This window comes from Lutra lutra, chromosome 4, assembly GCF_902655055.1.
Source record: "Lutra lutra chromosome 4, mLutLut1.2, whole genome shotgun sequence".
Taxonomy (NCBI): domain Eukaryota; kingdom Metazoa; phylum Chordata; class Mammalia; order Carnivora; family Mustelidae; genus Lutra; species Lutra lutra.
Window position 1 is genome coordinate 119,018,154 of NC_062281.1, and position 20,383 is coordinate 119,038,536.

At 36.2% G+C, this 20,383-nt stretch overlaps 1 protein-coding gene across 1 annotated transcript in view; it reads right to left on the bottom strand.

The window, feature by feature from the left end:
- Positions 1-17,513: 17,513 nt before the first annotated feature.
- Positions 17,514-20,383, bottom strand: part of BRDT (bromodomain testis associated) — a 77,706-nt gene continuing 74,836 nt past the window's right edge. Inside the window, exon 19 of the mRNA XM_047728540.1 lies at positions 17,514-17,909. Coding sequence (XP_047584496.1) covers positions 17,841-17,909 — 69 coding nt within the window. The 3' untranslated portion in view covers positions 17,514-17,840. The remainder of the gene's footprint in view (positions 17,910-20,383) is intronic.

Sequence of the window (20,383 nt, forward strand, 5' to 3'; positions counted from 1 at the left end):
GGATGATCTGTCCATTTCAGTGAGGGGAGTGTTTAAGTCCCCTACTATTATTGTATTATTGTCGATGTGTTTCTTTGATTTTGTTATTAATTGGTTTATATAGTTGGTTGCTGCCATGTTAGGGGCATAGATATTTAAAATGGTTAGATCTTCTTGTTGGACAGACACTTTGAGTATGATATAGTGTCCTTCCTCATCTCTTATTATAGTCTTTGGCTTAAAATCTAATTGATCTGAAAGAAGGATTGCCACCCCAGCTTCCTTTTGATGTCCATTAGCATGGTAAATTGTTTTCCACCCCCCTCACTTTAAATCTGGAGGTGTCTTCAGGTCTAAAATGAATTTCTTGTAGGCAGCATATTGATGGGTTTTGTTTTTTTATCCATTCTGATACCCTGTGTCTTTTGATTGGGGCATTTAGCCCATTAACATTCAGGGTAAGTATTGAGAGATATGAATTTAGTGCCATTGTATTGCCTGTAAGGTGACTGTTACTGTCTATTGTCTCTGTTCCTTTCTGATCTACTACTTTTAGGCTCTCTCTTTGCTTAAAGGACCCCTTTCAATATTTCCTGTAGAGCTGGTTTGGTGTTTGCCAATTCTTTCAGCTTTTGTTTGTCCTGGAAACTTTTTATCTCTCCTTCTTTTTTCAATGATAGCCTAGCAGGATATAGTATTTTTGGCTGCATGTTTTTCGAATTTAGTGCTCTGAATATATCATGCAGTTCTTTCTGGCCTGCCAGGTCTCTGTGGATAAGTCTGCTGCCAATCTAATATTTTTACCATTGTATGTTACAGACTTCTCTTCCCGGGCTGCTTTCAGGATTTTCTCTTTGTCGCTAAGACTTGTAAATTCTACTATTAGGTGACGGGGTGTGGACCTATTCTTGTTGATTTTGAGGGGGGTTCTCTGCACCTCCTGGATTTTGATGCTTGTTCCCTTTGCCATATTAGGGAAATTCTCTACAATAATCTCTCCAATATACCTTCTGCTACCCTCTCTCTTTCTTCTTCTTCTGGAATCCCAATTATTCTAATGTTGTTTCATCTTACGGTGTCACTTATCTCTCAAATTCTCCCCTCGCGGTCCAGTATTTGTTTGTCTCTCTTGCTCAGCTTCTTTAGTCTGTCATTTGGTCTTCTATATCACTAATTCTTTCTTCTGCCTCATTTATCCTAGCAGTGAGAGCCCCCATTTTTTATTGCACCTCATTAATAGCTTTTTTAATTTCAACTTGATTAGATTTTAGTTCTTTTATTTCTCCAGAAAGGGCTTTTATATCTCCCGAGAGGGTTTCTCTAATATCTTCCATGCCTTTTTCGTGCCGGGCTAGAACCTTGAGAATCGTCATTCTGAACTCTAGATCTGACATATTACCAATGTCCATATTGATTAGGTCCCTAGCCTTTGGTCCTGCCTCTTGTTCTCTTTTTTTTTTTTTTTTTTTTTTTTTTTTTGTGGTGAGTTTTTCTGCCTTGTCATTTTGTCCAGATAAGAATATATGAAGGAGTGGGGCACCTGGGTGGCTCAGTGGTTAAGCCTCTGCCTTCAGCTCAGGTCATGATCTCAGGGTCCTGGGATCGAGTCCCACATCGGGCTCTCTGCTCTGCAGGGAGCCTGCTTCCTCCTCTCTCTCTCTCTGCTTGCCTGTCTGCCCACTTGTGATCTCTCTCTGACAGATAAATAAAATCTTAAAAAAAAAAAAAAAGAATATATGAAGGAGCAAATAAAATAGTAAAAGGGTGGCAAGGACCCCAGGAAATTGTGCTTTAACCAAATCAGAAGAGACCCCAAATCATGGAGGGGAGAAAAGAGATAAAAAGAAGTTCAGAAAAAAAAATTTTTTTTTTAAGAAAACAAATAAAGAAAAAATATAAAAAAGAAAAAATATATATATTAGACTGGTGACTAGAACAGGGTCACCCACTTAATTTGGGGAGTATTTTGGTCTCTTAGAAGAAACTACCTCCCAAAATTTTAAAGAACGAAAAGCATATATAAGGGTAAACACAATGAAGGGATGGAATATGCCTATAAAGATGAAAAAAATTTTTTTTTAATTTCTAAAAAAGGAGTTGATAAAGTAAGTTGGTTGGGAGAATAAAGAGAAAGAAAGTGGAGAGAATTTGCTCGGGCTGGAAACTAGAACAAGCCTCGAGCTAGATTTAGGGTATATTTTGATCTATTAGAAGAAGTTGTACCGCCAAATTTTTTAGAAGAAAAAACCCTATGTATATACAAAAAATAAAGTTAGATACAATGAAGGATAAAATATGACTATAATAATGAAGGTTCAAAAAACATTATTTTTTTTAATGAAGGGTATTGTTAAGATAAACTAGTAAAGAAATGTTAAAAGAGGAAAGGGTAAAAGTTTTAAAAATTAGCAGAAGAAGAAAAAATAAAATAAAAAAAATTTAATTAAACTGCAAGACTGAAGAATCATGGGGAGAAAGCCATGAATTCCATGCTTTTCTTTCTCCTACTCTGGAATTCTGCTGTTCTCCTTGGTAAGTGAACTTGGTCTTGGCTGGATTTCTTGTTGATCTTCTGGGGAAGGGGCCTGTTGTAGTCATTCTCAAGTGTCTTTGCCCAAGGTGGAATTGCATCGCCCTTACCAGGGGCCAGGCTAAGTAATGCACTCGGGTTCGCTTTCGGGAGCTTTTGTTCCCTGAATGTTTTCCGTAGAATTCCAGAGGTTGGGAATGAAAATGGCGGCCTCCCAATCTCCAGCCCAGAGGAGCCAAGAGCTCAGGGCCCCACTCCTCAGTGCACCCTCAGAGAAAAGTGCTCATTCACTCCTGTCTCCCTGGCCTCCGGCCGCACTCCGAGCTCACCCAGCCTGTGACAGGTTCAAGATAATCCCGGTTTGAGAGCTCACTCTTCAGCTCTGTCTCTGTAGCCGGCTTCCCCACTCTAATACCTGCGAGCTCTGCGACACTCAGACACTCCCGATCCTTCTGTGACCCTGCAGGACCTGGGGCCACGTTGACCCCGTGTGGGCTTCACCCTAGTTTAGCCTCTGGAGCGATGTCCCTCAGTGGAGCAGACTTTTGAAAGTCCTGATTTTGTGCTCCATTGTTCTGCCGCTTGCCGGGAGCCGGCCTCTCCCCCCGCGGTCTATCTTCCTGTCGCTTTGGATTCACTTCTCTGCAGGTCCTATCTTTCAGAAAGTGGTTAATTTTCTGTTTCTAGAATTATTTCTCTTCTTCTCTTCAATCTCCTCTTGGATTTGTAGGTGTTCACAGTGGTCTGATAAGCTATCTAGCTGATCTCCTGCTACCTGATGTCTCATCCTGCTACTTCCCTGCCATCTTGACTCCGACCTTTTCCTTTTATTTCTTTTTCTTGCTGTATTGCACTGGTTAGGACCTCCAGTAAAACAATGAATAGGAGTAGTGAGAATGGACATCTTTACCTTATTCCTGATCTTCAGGGGAAGGCATTCAGTCTTTCAACATTAAGCATAATATTAGCTAAAGATGCCATTTATCATGTTGAGGAAGTTCTTTTCTATTTCTAGTTTCTGAGATTTTTTTTTCATAAATTGAGGTTGAATTTTGTCAAACGTCACTTGCTTTTCTTGAGATAATCAGTTTTTCCTCTTTAACCTTTTAATATAGTTAATTACATATAAACTGTTCAAATTTTTTATTTAAATTCAATTTAATTAACATACAGTGTATTATTATTTAGAGGTAGAATTTAGTGATTCATCAGTTGCATATAATACCCAGTGCTCATTACGTCAAGTGCCCTCCTTAATGTCCACCACCCAGTTACCCCATCACCCCACCAACCTCCCCTCCAGCAACCTTCAATTTGTTTCCTATATTTAAGAGTCTCTACATATAAAGTTTTTTGGATGTTGAACCAACATTTCATTCCCAGATTAAACCTTACTTGGTCATGAAGTACTATATATTTTTTTAAAAGATTTTATTTTATTTATTTGACAGAGAGAGAGATCACAAGTAGGCAGAGAGGCAGGCAGAGAGAGAGGGGGAAGCAGGCTCCCTGCTGAGCAGAGAGCCCAATGCGGGGCTCGATCCCAGGACCCTGAGATCATGACCTGAGCTGAAGGCAGAGGCTTTAACCCACTAAGCCACCCAGGTGCCCCATGAAGTACTATATTTTTTTATATATTGCTGAAATCAAATTGTTAATATTTGGTTGATGATTTTTGCATCTGTATTTCTTATCTTCTTATATATTTTGGAGGAATTTATATAAAATTGATATTATTTCTTCCTTAAATGTTTGGTACAATTCTTAAAAAAAAAAAAAAAAAAAGAGCCATTTAGATCTCAAGTTGTTTTTTTTAATTCTTTTTTTTTTAAGGTTTTAAAATATAATTCAATCAGGGACACCTGGGTGGCTCAGCAGGTTACATGGCTGCCTTTAGCTCAGGTGATGATCCCATGGTCCTGGGATCAAGTCAGTATTGGGCTCCTTGCTCAGCGGGAAGCCTCTTTTCCCTCTGCCTGCTTCTTCCCCTGCTTGTGCATACTCTCTTTCTCTCTCTGACAAATAATAAATAAAATCTTTAAAAAAATAAGATGTAATATAATTCAATCTATTTACAAGTTATAGGACTATCCAGGTGATCTTTTGCCAGTTTGTGTCTCTTAAGAATTTTAAGCATTTCATTTAAGTCCTTGAATTTATGGCTTAATTTCCAAATATTTTGGACAATTTTACATGTACATTTTTCTTGTTAATTTCTAGCTTAAATATGATATGTTCCAAGAGTTTACCTTTAAAATTACCTGTTCTTTTAAATTTATCAAGATTTGCTCTATGTCTCTGAATATGATCTATTTTGGTGAATGTTCCGACTACATTTGAAAAGTTGTTATCTGGAGTGCAGTATAAACGTTAATTAATAAATTTGTTGGCAATGCTGTTCAGGACTGTTAGGAACCTTATGGATTTTCTGTCTACTTGTTCTATCAACTGCTGAGAGAAGAATGTTAAAATCTGTCTGTAATGATGGATTTCTCTTTCGTTTTCTTTCTTTGTCTTTCTGTCTTTCTTTTAGATCTATCAATGCTATTTTTGCTTTAGACAGTTATATTTTGAGGCATTTATAAATAAGATAAAATGAATTTGATATTACCTCCAGTTATGCCATTCTCAGCATTCTTCATTCATTACATAGGTACACGTCTCTGTCTGGTGTCATATTTCTTCTACCAGAGAACTTCCTTTAAGCTTCTTTTAGAATAGGTCTGCTGACAAATTCTTTCCAGCTTTTGTTTGTTTTCCTACATGCTCATCTTTAAGTCTTCATTTATGCTTAGTGATAAGTAATACAGAGATGGTCTCTCTCCAAGCTTTTGCTATTCTGATAGAAGTAGACTGCTTTCATTACTGAATGCTTATTACCCTGGAGGTAGGAAGGGCAGGGGGTAGAGGGGCATTCTCTGGTGTCCTGATTCACCCTCGCAGACAGGCACTAAGGATATCAGGATATTGGGGTATCTTGGATATCAGGGTGGGATCTTCCCAATGATCTTTTCCTGTACCCAGTGACAGGGACTCTCTAATGGTCTGGATCCATGATGTATTTCCTGCCCCTGTCCTAGATTAGAGGGTTTATTTCTGTTTCCTCTGCCCACCCACTCTCCCCTCCACCCACCAGCTGCAATAGGTCTTCATCAGTGCCCTAGATAGGTGACAGAGTTTGCTCTTGCTCAACCAGAAAGCTTCAGGCTTATATTCCTTAAGGAAGACAGGGAAGAAGGATCTGGAGAAGCCTTTATGCTTTTCCTATATCTGGTGCTATTCTCTTCCAGGCCTGCATCAGGCGGCTAGCTTTCTCAGAACCTCATCTTCTTTTAAGTCCTAATGAGCTCGGCAGAGAAGAAGAATCTGTATGTTGCGACAAATTGCTCTTGTGCTGTCAGGGGTTCCATATTCTCAACTAGCCCATAGCCGGTCTTTAGGAATTTGTTACTTTTAGATAATTTTGTTTGATTGTGTTTTTGTTACTGGATTATATAGCATTTGGAGACATCTGCCTAGGGTAAGCCAGTACTTATGTCCTGTCTCTCCTTTGATGCATTCGTCTTACCTTAAATTTCAGGTTTTGGTTACCCTGCAATCTCAGGCTTCAGATTAATTTAAGAAATATTATGAATTTAAAGACTTTCTGGCTTTTGTGTTTGTTGTAGTGGTGGGAGAAATGCTTTTCCAGCTTTCTAAATCCCAAGTGGAAGCCCAAATTTCCTGATTTTTAAAAACTGGATGTAGGGCGCCTGAGTGGCTCAACGGGTTAAGCCTCTGCCTTCTACTCGGGTCACGATCTCAGGGTCCTGCGATCGAGTCACGCATCGGACTCTCTGCTCAGCGGGAAGCCTGCTTCCCCCTCTCTCTCTGCTTGCCTCTCTGCCTTACTTGTGATCTGTCAAATAAGTAATAAAAAATAAATAAAAATAAAAACTGGATGTAATTGACATATATCATTGTATTAGTTTTAGCTGTATGACATAATGATTTGATATATGTATATATACTGTGGAATGATTACCAAAATAAATTTTGTGCATTTAAAAAAAATTTTTGAGTATTCCCATTTTCAAATTGAAATTTTAAATGAGATGATCAGAAATTTATATGCAGGCATGAGAAATAGAGAAACTGTATATACTTTAAACAGTGTCCATCACACTTTATAATTTTGTTATATATGGAGCTTTGTGTACCCACCACCAAAGTCAAGTATACAGAACAGTTCCATAACTACAGGGATGTCTTATGTTGTCCTTTTATAACCATAGTGTCAGCTTGTCCCTCACCCCTGGTACCACTAATTTGTTCTTCATTTCCAAAATTTTGTCACTTCAAAAATGTTATGTGAGACCATAAAGTAGGTAACGTTTTGGACTTAGTTTTTTTTCACACAACATAATTCCCTAGAAATTCAAGTTATTGCAAGTATCAACAGTTCGTTCATTTTTGCTGATTAGTATTTCAAATTATGTATATACTACAATTTGTTAACCACTCACCTATTGAATGACATCTAGGTTGTTCCCAGTTTTTGGCTAGTAAAAATAAAGTTGCTATGAACAATTGTGTACAGGTTTTTGTGTAATTGTAAGTTTTCATTTATCTGGGATAAATGTCCAGTAGTACAATTACTGGGTCATATGGCTTCGTTTTTTTTTTTTTTAATTTTAATTTTTTAAAATATTTTATTTACTTATTTGAGAGAGAGCAAGAGCAAGTGAGAGAGAGCACGAGTGGAGGGGGAGTAGCAGAGGCAGAAGGAGAAGCAGACTCCTTGCTAAGCAAGGAGCCCGATTCAAGGCTTGATCCCAAGACCCCAGGATCATGACCTAAGCCAAAGGCAGACATTTAATCAACTGAGCCACCCAGGCACACCTGGGTCATATGGCTTTGTACGTTTTGTTTATAAGAAGTGACAACTGATTTCTTATGTGGCTGAATACCATTTCACATTCTCACCGGAAATGTATGAATGATCCAGTTTCTCTGCACCCTTGCCAGCATTTTGTGGAGTCACTATTTTTTACTTTAAACCTCCCTGATAGGTCTGTACTGATATCTCATTGTGATTTAAATTTATATGTTACTGATGGCTACTAGCAATGGTGAACATGTTTCTATATGTGTGTTTGCCATGTATATATCCTCTTTGGTAAATTTTGTTCATATTTTTGCCCATCTAATTAAATTGTTTCTTTGTTGAGTTTTGAGAGGTTTTTTTTTTTAAAGATTTTATTTATTTGACAGAGAGAGATCACAAGTAGACAGAGAGGCAGGCAGAGAGAGAGAGAGAGGGAAGCAGGCTCCCTGCTGAGCAGAGAGCCTGACGCGGGACTCAATCCCAGGACCCTGAGATCATGACCTGAGCCGAAGGCAGTGGCTTAACCCACTGAGCCACCCAGGCGCCCGAGAGTTTTTAATATATTCTCATATGCTCTTTCTTGTCAGATATGTGGTTGGCAAGTATTTTCCTAATCTGTGGCTTACCTTTTCACAGAGCAAAAGTCTTAATTTTGATGAGGTCCAACTTATGTCTTTTCATTTTTGGATCAAACTTTTGGTATCAAGTCTAAAGCCTTTCTGCCTAATCACACAACCTAAAGATTTTTCTCTTTTTTTTTTCCAGAACTTTTATAGTTTTATATGTTACTTCTAAACCCATGACCCTTTAAAAAATAAATAAATAAACCCATGACCCATTTTGAGTTAATTTTTGGATAAGATGTAAGATTTGAGATTTTTTTTTTTTTTTTTTTGCTTATGGATGCTCCAGCACCATTTGTCCTTTCTCCACCGAACTGCACCTTTGTCAAAAATCGCATCAGCTATTTGTGGGGGTCTTTTTCTGAGTTCTTTATTCCGGGGTCTACTGCTTCACGAATACATTTTCTTGATTATTGTAGCTTTATAATAAGTCTTATTATCATACAGAATGATTCTTCTCGCTTTGTTTTTTGTCAGTATTGTTTATTCTAATGCCTTTGCCATTCAGTCTAAGTTTTAGAATAAGCCTATGTTTGTGAAAATTTTTGCTGGGATTTTGATAGGATGTGCGTTAAACCAGATCAGTTTGAGGAGAACTGAATCTTTCCTATGTTGAGTCCTCCAATCTATGCATGCAATATGTCTATGTCAGTCTTTCTTCTCTACCTCTTCCATAAGCATTTTATAATTTTCAGCATATGGATCCTGTATATATGAACATATGTTCAACATATACCTAAGTATTTCATATTCTTTGAAATGATTATATAGGTAATCTTCTAAGTTGCCATATGCTCATTAGTAATAGAGATCAGAATAGAGATCAGGTTGATTTTTGTTTGTTGATACTGTATCCTGTGACCTTGCCTAAATCATTTATTAATTGTAAGGTGTTTTTTTTTTTTGTAGATTTCTTGGGATTTTCTATGTAGAAAATCATGTGCAAAAATTCAGCAGCTATTCCTTAAAGCTAAATTGATTCAGAAACTGCTTAAAAATTAGTTTAAAAAAGAAGGCCATAGCTATGGTGAAATCCTGTTGCCATTTACTTACTTATTTAATATTTTATTAATTTATTTGACAGAACACGTGCAAGAGAGCACAAGTGAGGTGAGTGGCAGAGGGAGAGGGAAAAGAGTTTCCTTGTTGATCTGGGAGCCCCATGCAGGACTCCATCCCAGGACTGTGGGATTATGATCTGAGTGGAAGACAGATGCTTAACTGACTGAGCCACCCAGGCGCCCAATTTTATTATTTTTTTTTTTTAGAGAGGGAGAGAGAGAGGTAGGGGAAAGAGTGGGCAGAGAATCTAAAGCAGGTTCCGTGCCCAGAACAGAGCCCAACGCAGGGCTTGATCTCACAATCCTGAAATCATGACCTGATTCAAAATCAAGAGTCAGATACTTAACCCACTGAGCCACACAGGGGCATTGGGTGGAACTTCTAGTATTATGTTGAGTAAGAATGGTGAGAGTGGATATCCTTGCCATGTTCCTAAATGTAGGATGCTCCATATCAAACTGAAGTAATTTCCCTGAAAAACTTACTGAGGTGTTTTGTTTTTTATCATGAATGTGAGTTGGATTTTGAATTACACTGATTAATTTTCCAATGTTGAGACAGCTTTGGATACTTGGAATAAATCACTTAGTCATGGTATATAATTAATTTCATACATTGTGGGATTTAGTTTGCTACTATTTGTTGAAGATTTTTGTGTCTAAATTCATTAGAAGATACTGGCCTGCAGTTTTGTTTTGTTTTGTTTTGTTTTGTTTTCTTTGGTTCTATTTATCAGGGTAATACTGGCCTTATAAAATGAGTTGGGAAATGTTCCTTCTTCCTACTGATAAAATTTGTCCTGTTGTAGGGTGGCTGGCCAGCTCAGTCAGTAGAGCTTGTAACTCTTGATCTTGAAGTTGCAAGTTCAAGCTCACATTGGGTGTAGAGATTACTTGAAAATAAAATCTTTAAAAAAAAAATGTTCTGTTGACAAAAATTACAGGATAGACCAATTTCTGGAAGACAGAATAGATTTTCTGGAAGAGACTGTCTTAAATTAGTGTTAATCCTTTGAATGTTTGGTATTATCCTCCAGTGAAATCATATGGGCTTGGATTTCTTTTTCAGGAGCTTCTAAATTATGAATTATAATTTTTTAACATATAATTTATTATTTGTTTCAGGGGTACAAGTCTGTGATTCATCAGTCTTACACAATTCACAGTGCTCACCGAAGCACACACCCTCCCCAGTATCCATCACCAGGTCACCTGTCCCTCCCAACCCCACCCTTTCCAGCAACCCCGTTTCCTGAAATTAAGAGTCTTTTATGGTTTGTCTCCCTTGAATTACAATTTATAATTTAAATTATTTAAATTTATAAATAAAACTTAAAAGCAAAAAAAGAAAAAAAACTCAACTACTACGTTTCCTCCCTCAACCACCAGCTTTTCGTTTCATCGATTTTCTCTTTTTCAATTTGATTAATCTCTGCTCTTGTCCTGTTTTGGATGTGCTTTTTTAGGTTGTTTAGTTAGGAACTAAGATTATTGATTTGACTTTTTGTTGTTTCTTATGCAAGCACTTGACACTTCTGAATTTCTCTTTCAGTATTCTTTTAGCAGCATTCCACACATCTCAGTATGTTGTATGTTGATAAGTCATTCGTTTGTGTTTAGTTTTCTTATATGATTTCCTATTGATACATCAATTATTAAGTATATTAATTTTGTTTAGTGACTTTCCTATTATCTATTATTTATTTGTGATCTGATACTACTAATGACTAAAAAACGTACTCTATATAATCTCAATTCTTTTAAATTAGTTTCATGACCCAGGATATATGGTATTTTGGTGAATGTTCCATAGGTACTTAAAAAAAAAAAAAGTGCATTCTATTATTAGTTATAAACTGGTAGTATCTACTTACACTCCCCCATAGCAGGATATGAGTTCCCATTGATCCTCTCCAATAATGGATAATGCGACATCATTTGTGCTAATTTGTTGGGTAAAAATTGGTATTTTCTATGGCCTCATATTTTCATCTGTTGCACAAGGTTGAGCATCTTTTTATATTTATTAGCTATATGAATTTCCTCTTTAGTGAAATGCCTGTGTATGGCGGAGAATTACCAATATTCATGTGCTGCTCTGAATTTTTCCAGACCTGCAGTCAGGCATATGACCAAGTGGGTTCTGGCCAGAGGGATACGAGTATGAGAAGTTTAAGTCTCGCCCCAAGTCTGGCCCTTAACAGCATCCAGTGTCATCCTATCTTCTGTGTTCCATCAGTTTTAGAGACTGTGTTCCAGGTGGCATAATTACTAGAAGGAATAGGGTCTCTCAAATTACCATATTACCAAATGGAATACCCCTTATACATTTCCTTTAGGGGAGAACATTTTGTGGTAAACTTGCATTTATTTCATCTTCATTTTAATAATTTTATAATATATTTTAATTATTAACACTAATTAATAATTAGTCTTATAATAATTTAATAATTCTGAGTACAGAATTCCAATCTGATAATTTTATTTAATCAAAGACTAGTGATAAACATAAGTTCAGCACAATTACCTCAGATCACTCTTCATATTGTATACATACAAGCCAATGATTGTAATCTGAAAGAAATCTGCAACCAGCAGTGAAATGTATAGCTTTTCCTTCCCTCGCAAAAGAAAAATTTAACCACATTTAGAATTTCATCAACACATGCTCTCCCATGACAAATGAGTCAGACATAGAGAATACAAAAAACTAGATGCTAACATTATGAACATTTTTTTGTTAAAAAAAAAAAAAAAGAAGCAGCCATACATTGTTATTGACAACTATGCCCAAAAGGGCATTATCAAAAGAGATATTATGCTGCAGGAAAAAGCTATATAGCCCTCCAAAATCTCTCCACATTTCAAGCCAACAGTTATTTTTCTGTCAAAATTTTGAAGATTTAATTCCACTCTTTCTGGTGGTCACTGCTGCTGGTTAACTCTTTTAAATTTATTTGGTGATTAACTCCATTTCTCTGACTACAAAATCTTCTTTGCTTATGGTATTGTTCAGGCCACTGAAAAATGTCTTAGGTATGGATTTCTTTTTATTTTACTTAATAAGTTGTACTTAAGGACAAAAGGATTCATTTTACATAATTTTAAGAAAACCACAATCATGGTCTCCTCTTTGTTGTTTCCAAGGACTATGATTAGATTTCATTTCATCCTAGGTCAGGTAGGTCAGGGATTGACACACTTTGTAAGAGATCACAGAGTAGATATTTTAGGCTTTGAGGGCCACACAGACTGTTATACCTACTGAACTATGCCATTATAGCACCTAAACAGCCATACACAGTATATAAGACCACACATCTGTCTTCCAATAAATAATTTAAAAACAAGCAAGCTGGATTTGACCTGTGGGGTATATTCTGCAAATCCCTGCTCTCAATCTCTTTTCCTTCTCCTTGTCTGTGCAATGTCCTGATAGTTATTTGTAAATGTTATATAGCTCATTGATTTTCTCTTTGTGTTTTTTTAATCCATTGAGTTTTTTAGTGTAACACTTTCCCTCCTGAAGTCTCACTTTTTCCAAATCTGCTCATTTTCCTCCAAAAGTCTTATTTAAACATTTTACAAATAGCTAGTCTACTTCAGTCCTGGGAAGAGGGTGATAAAAGAGTAATTTCTATGTGTTGTTCATTGTTTATGCTAATCTCCCTCACTGCAGCTTTTTTCCTATCATTCATCTTTGATAGCTGATTTCTTGACCTTAATTTGTGGTGATCCTGCGTATGCCTCTAGCCAACCTGGGGCCACTTCAGCCTCTTGAAGACCTTCTTCAACACTGGTCCATGGCACAATTAGCATAACACTGGTCCTAGCATCTGAGCTCAAGAAAGCTCCAATATCTGTTGCTTACTGCTCTTCTCCCAACTAATGTGTGTGCATGTGTGTGGAGGGGGCATGGGAGAGATGTTCCCAAGAGAGCTTCCTCTGCCTCCAAGCATGGCAATGCCTTAAAAAATGGGTCCCATGCAGGTTTTACTTGTAATACTAGAAATAAAATTGACAGGTCTCTAAATTTAATTCTAATCTAATCCCAATCAAAATTCTAATGTTTAATTTCACCCAATTTTTAAAAATTGAATAAAGTGATTATGAATTTCTCATAGAATGACAACTACTGCAATTCAGAGGAGCAGTAAGTAAATTGTAGCAGCATAACTGAAGAGTTCATTTATTTAAAAAAGCAGTTCCTTATCTCTTACTGTATATAAAAATGTCTTTAATCCATCTGGAATCTTAGTGTAAAAATTAATTCACTGGATCTTAAGTGCAAAATAAAGACTGTTTTATCATCTTGACATGGGGGATACAATCCAAAACAAGGTAGAATAGCCAGATACTATAAAGAAAAATCCAGACAGACAACTACATAAAATTCAAAATTTTAATGGAAAAAAGGCAATAAATCTCAAAAGACAAACAGTAGATTGTGAAAAAATGTTTCCAAACCATCTAAAAAAGGGGATTTGTACAAACATATAAACCAAAAGAATTTCTAAAGGATATTGGTTATTAGGCAAGTTACATGGCTAACAGATAAAAGATCAACCCCACTTGAAGTCCAGTAGATAAAAAGCAAAAAAACTAATTATAATCTTTTCATTTAGATTAACAAAGAAAATGAAGGCAGTAATAGCCAATGCTGGTGAGGATAATGGGAAAGTGGTGCTTTCAGACTCCTAGGAATGTGACCTGCTCTAATGTTTTTTTGAAAAGTCATTTGGTACCTCCTATTAAAATAAAAACGACTCCTTTTGACTGTAACTTCTAACCCAGCAACCCCATTTGAGGAGCTCTACTCTTTAGAAATAGCACAATTATGTAAGGCTATATACACGGCATATTTACTGCAGCATTGTTCAGTAGAGGAAAGACTGGAATTAACTGAATCAACAGGGGATTATATAAATCATGATATATGTCTGTTCTAAGGAATGTTGTTTAGCCTTTTAAAAAAGAACGAATCATGTAATGAGCACTGGGTATTACATAAAACTGATGAATCACTGACCTCTACCTCCGAAACCAATAATACACTATATATTAGTTAACTGAATTTAAATTTTAAAAAACGCAAAAAAAAAATGAATGAATCCATCTATATCCATCTAAAGACCTAGACAGATGCTCCTGATGCATTAAGAAAAACTCAATTGCCAAGTAACATGTATAAAGGATCATGTTTTTGTAAAAACAACCTCCTCAGTCCTGACATGTCAATATTTGGATGAGCATGAAAAGATGAAAAATAGGGGCACCTGGGTGGCTCAGTTGGTTAAGAGTCTGCCTTCAGCTCAGGTCATGATCCCAGGGTCCTGGGATGGAGCCCTGTGTCAGGCTCCAACGCTAAGCGGGGAGCCTGCTTCTCCCTCTGTCTCTCATGAATAAGTAAATAAAATCCTTTTAAAAGGAGACTGAAAATTATACAAGTTTTGATATCTCAATAGTTGGGATAGGAAGGAGAGAAACTCTTTCCTACTATCTCTACCTTGGTAGGTAAGCTTTCTGGGCAACATTATGGCTAACTTGAGTTTATGCTCATGAATTTGAAGTGAGGCTGGTTATCATGGTTGCATGTGTTTCTGTAACCACAAACAGCTTCATGGGTGCAGAGCAGGCAGGCAGATTTAATAAGGATTTGAGTTTTGCCAAGTGAATACAACAAAGAAAGGAACAATGGAATTGAGGGTCTATGTAAGGGAATGGTTATGAATAATAACGCACAACAAACCTGCGTAAGGAAAGAAGTAAAACCATGAAGGGGAGAGGTACTGTGAAAAGTACTAGGATTGATGGACTGTAAGGTCACAGCGAAGTCTAATGACTGTTGGAGTCAAAGCCCTATCTGGAGAAAGCTAGAAAAAAATAGGTAGTAGTAAAAGCTTGCCTGAAATCGAGACTAAAGAAAAATTTAAATTATTGGAATGACAAAGGAATGGCTAAAGTTGATTAGCTATTAAGATCATTAGGAGAGTTCAAGGGACTGAGGTGTCAATTAGAAACACTGAGAGACTAAAATCTTTGGGGAATAAGGAGTGAACCAGGGATGGTAAATGACTAAGGGTGGTATGGTCTTATGATCATGAAAAACCCTAAGCTGGGGTTTATTAGGAAGAAGGTAGGGGGTAGAGGAGAGGATAGTCTGCAAGTGGCACCCCAAAGGTTAAGAGATACACTAGTCAGAAGAAACAGGCACTAAATGAGAGCCTACAGCAGAGAGCCCAGGTTCCGTCAGAGTAGTGGTTCTCAAATTTTAGTGTGTATTAGAATCACCTGGAAGGAGTATTCGACTAAAAAGACTGCTGAACCCTACACCAGAATTTCTGATTAAGTAATTCTGAAGTTTGAGAATTTGCATTTCTAAACATTCTCAGAGGATGCTGAGGAAGCTGCTCTAGGGACCACACTTCCAGAACAACTCAAGTTAAAAAAAAAAAAAAAAAGGGAGGGGGAAACAAACAGTAAGTTTGGTCATATAGGGAATGTTTCTGATGACTGATCAAGAAACCAAGAAAACACCATGAAAAAGTTTTAGAAGTTGGAGAGTAGTGAGAGATGTGGACAGAAAAGGGGTCCTCACAAAACCAGGCTTGAGTTGAAGGCAAATAAGTTACGTGCAGTATTTCATGCATAAAATTAACAGAAGTAAACTCCATAAGAAGTTCTGAAAAGCCAAAAAACAAAACAAAAAACACAACCCTTGATATAAGGAACAAAAGCATTTATAGGAAGGATGAGTTATGTAAACAGATATTTTCTCTGCTAAACTGACTTCAACCAACCTATCAAAAGTCTGTTGACCAAGTGAAGGTTAAAGCATTAAGCTGGTTAAACAAAACAGCGACCATAACACAGCTCTCTATCAGGGCTCCTCCAATGTTACTAGGTAAACCTTAAGTAAGCCGTTATTCTTTAATATAAGAAGATGTTAATAAAACTGAATTTTCTTTTTTCAGATGTAGCCAAAGCTCATTGATTCATCAGTTTTATTAGTTGTTTAAAGGCAGCTATCGAAAGATTTAATGTGTACTTGACAGAAGTAAATCCTTACTATTTTCATTCTCTCTTTCTTCAAAATGCAAAATTTCCCGCAGATCTTAAAGTATTACCTAATATTAAAAACAACCAGAAAACACTGAAATGTCTTAAATGAAAAACACAAACACCCTGTAATTCCATCACCTAGAGCTAACCACTATGTACATTTGATGTTCATCCTAAAAAAGAAAAAAATATATATATATGTATGCTAGAATATACAGAGATAGATCTAATCTATGATGATCTTTTAGAAAAATAACAATGCAAACTACTTAGTATATGCATACTAATTCCTTGCTTAAAAATATCTACAGGCAAAGGGTGGCTGGATGGCTCAGTCTATTATCATCTGCCTTCAGGTCAGGTCATGCTCCCAGGATCCTGGGATCGAGCCCCATATAGGGCTTCCTGCTCAGTGGGAGCCTACTTCTCCCTCTGTCTCACCCCCTGGCTTGTGTTCTCCCTCCCTCTCTCAAATAAATAAAATCTTTTTAAAAAAATTAGCTATACTTGAATGGGTCTGATTACCACTTTAATTCTAGCTATATTTCATGAAGGTGTCCCCACCATTTTAGCCACAAGTGATGATATTTTTTAAATGGCTGTAGTTTAGATATTTCAAAAAATTATACTGATTGTAAAAACAAATGAGGTCAAGGAAACTTTTTCTCTTTCTCTCTATAATACACACTCATTCTGAATTTTTACTTTAGATGGTTTCATAATGGGGCCTGAATCATGTTATACTTCAAGAGTCTAAAACGTTAAAATATATGAAGTGGATACACATGACTTATACATAATTGCAACTGGAGAATGATGAAACAAAAATAATTTACACATTTAAAGACTACATAGTTGGGGCGCCTGGGTGGCTCAGTGGGTTAAGCCGCTGCCTTCGGCTCAGGTCATGATCTCAGAGTCCTGGGATCGAGCCCCGCATCGGGCTCTCTGCTCAGCAGGGAGCCTGCTTCCTCCTCTCTCTCTGCCTGCCTCTCTGCCTGCTTGTGATCTCTCTGTCAAATAAATAAATAAAATCTTTAAAAAAAATAAAAATAAAAAAATAAAGACTACATAGTTAAGTAAAAATGTAAACATTCATTGATATCACATATGCATATAAGAATTGTATAAGTTCCTATAGAAACTTACATCATAATATTGCTATTATTTTGCTCAAATTTAACATTATCCAAACCATAGGTAACATTCCCTTTAAACCAAATTTCAATATAACTTTTGGATACAGAATCAGCAGAGAATTTTATGTAGCCTAATGGTCAAAAAAACCAAGTATTATTTGTTAGAGGTCCTAAATATTTTAAGGCAGAGAGGCATTTGTTTTAAAAGTTAAAAACTCAACAGGGGCTGTTTTTGTTACACTCTTATATATTTTTCATTTTTAAACAAGAAGGGGCTATCTCTTTTAGATCTTCACTGCTTACAAAGGGCCTATAATACATAGCAGACAATTATTTATAAAATGAATAACATCTGGGAATTTATTCAATTTTTAGGGATCCAAAATATAATTCCCTGCAAATTATACCATTTAGAAAATGAACATATAGCTATTAAAAATATATGTGAAAACTGTTTAATCATTTTAGAGCAGTCAAAATACAATATAAGATTGGTATCTTGGTGTTTGAAATCAATCATTTACCATATGCATTTTAATCTTTTATATCATTCATTTTAAGTTGATGGTTAAATAAATTTTAATCAAAGTTGTTTTCAAACATTGTCATAATGTCACTTTGAAGAGTCATATCAATGGTACCAGCCATCTGTAGAAAGAAGGAAGAAAATTCATTATTACTTTAAAAAAACTTATGCCTTTGTTAGAACTATATAAAAATGATTACACAACATTTAGAACAGATTATACAACATGAACACTATTTAATATAATGAGTTTATGTAATTTTCTATTTCTGTTCAAATACTGACTTTTGTTAAACTCTTGTTCATGTGATAAATAAAACTTACAAGAACACTAAGAACAAGTTTAACTTCTCCATGTAAGAGATAAAACTCTCAGTGTTGACAGAATATTAACAAGGACATGAACTGAGATTATATTGTTTCATTTATCTCTACAACCAACATAGCTCTAGACATATAAAATTATTTTCTGAATGGACCAGTATCTCTAACTATTTGAGGAAACTATAATATGTAACATTAAAATAACAGGCTTTCCTGGATTCTGCCACTTACTGTGTAACCCAGAGCAAATTATTTAACCAAGTTTATTTTATATATAGATATTTATGAAAATCAAACCAAAATGCATGTATAACAGTACAATGGTGTTCATTAAATGCTAAAAAGCCATTAAAAATAAGCTAAAGTAATAAAAGTCTAAGACAAAGGAAATAGGGGTGCCTGGGTGGTTCAGTTGGTTAAGCATCTGCCTTTGGCTCAGGTCATGATCTCAGGGTCCTGGGACTGAGCCCCATCTCAGGCACCCTGCTCAGTGAGGTGTCTGCTTCTCCCTTTCTGCCCTTCTTGCTCCCCTGCTCACTCTCTCTTATTCTCTCAGGTAAATAAATAAAATCTAAAATAAATAAGGCAAAGGAAATAAATGTTTCTTATATTCTCAAGTCTTCTCTCAAAGGTTCATGTGATGGCATCCAAAATGACACCAACTATTAAATTTTTAAAAATGTTTTTTGGGGCACCTGAGTGGTGCATAGTTGGTTAAGCATCTGACTCTTGGTTTAGCCTCAGGTCATGATCTCAGGGTTATGAGACTGAGCCCCTGCTTTTGGGTTCCATGCTGAATGTGGAGTTGGCTTGGAATTCTCTCTCCATCTCCTCTCTGCCCACTCCCTCCCCCAATTAAGCAAGTAAATTAAAAAAAAATGATTCTTTCTTGGGGAACCTGGGTGGCTGTCAGTTAAGCCTCTGTTTTTGGCACAGGTCATGATCTCAGGGTCTTAAGATCCAGCCCTGTATCAGACTCTCTGCTCAGCAGAGAGTCTGCCTCTCCCTCTCTGATCTCTCTTGCTCTCACTCTCTCTCAAATAAATAAAATCTTAAAAAAAATGTTCTTTTTTTTCATCAGTAAATAGTAACAGCCTAGAGTGTAGGTAAATGTCTCAGTCTGCAACTAACTGGTTGACTTCCTGGATGAGAAGTATTCCCAATTGGCTATGTGGGAGATGATTTGAAATATGGCTTATATACCAAAAGGATATTAAAAAGTTACATGTGACTCTTATAAACTATAAATATTGCTTTTAAAATAATAGAAACAAAAGGATAAACTATTAAATCATAACCCAGGCTACTTTCCTAATGCCAACTAATGCCTAGGATGACTAGCCTAGGATGCCATATGTCTGTCCCAGAGAGTTCCCCAAAGTTCTATTTTAACCCTCCAATATGAGAGTTGGATACACTGTCCTCATCTAAATATCATGTGATATTCCTGTTAAGTATCCAGACATACTGCAAAATTATAAAAATATGTAATGAAACTTGTTTTTACTTTAAAAGTACCTTATTTCAGACTGTCTTCCATCTTGACTAAAATCTGCAGTGTGAAATACTGATATGGAACTATTATTCTCTACACCAGCTAACCTCTGATACCATGATTTACCTAACTAACACTCTGCAGCTATCATTATAACCTAACATATACACCTCAACCATTCAGATTTAAGATCAAATACTTGGTCAAGGGAACTGGGATGAGGTGAATTCATGGAAACTCTGCTAGGTGTCAAGTTATTATATCTTTTTTTGAGTACATATCTGTAAATTAACAGCAACATAAGAGTTTGGGTTGTCAAAAATTATAGTAGGTAGATCCAAGATCTGGTTGTTAGTTATCAACTCTGTCAGATGTGGTGTTAGTTACATTTTGGTGGCTTCCAGGTCCAGACAAGTTCCAGAAAAGTGCTTAGGATATTAGAAATTATATTAGGTTACCTCACTGGGTTGTTAGGTAGCAAGTAAGTTGCTGAGAAATCACATATAGGTACCTGAAGTTTGGCCCTCATGAGAACCAACAGGAAAAATTCATAAGTCATTAGAGAAAACAGTCCTAGCTAAGTACTAATGAAAAATTATGTGCTCCTAAAAAAAAAAAAAGGTTAAATGTTTAAATTAAGTTACTTAAACCTTTAATTCATTTAAATTAAATAAAACTTAAAATTTAGTTTTTAAGTGGGATTGGCCACATTTCAAGTGCTCAAGAGCCCTATGTGGCTAGCTGCTATTATATTTGATTTCATAGATAAAGAATATT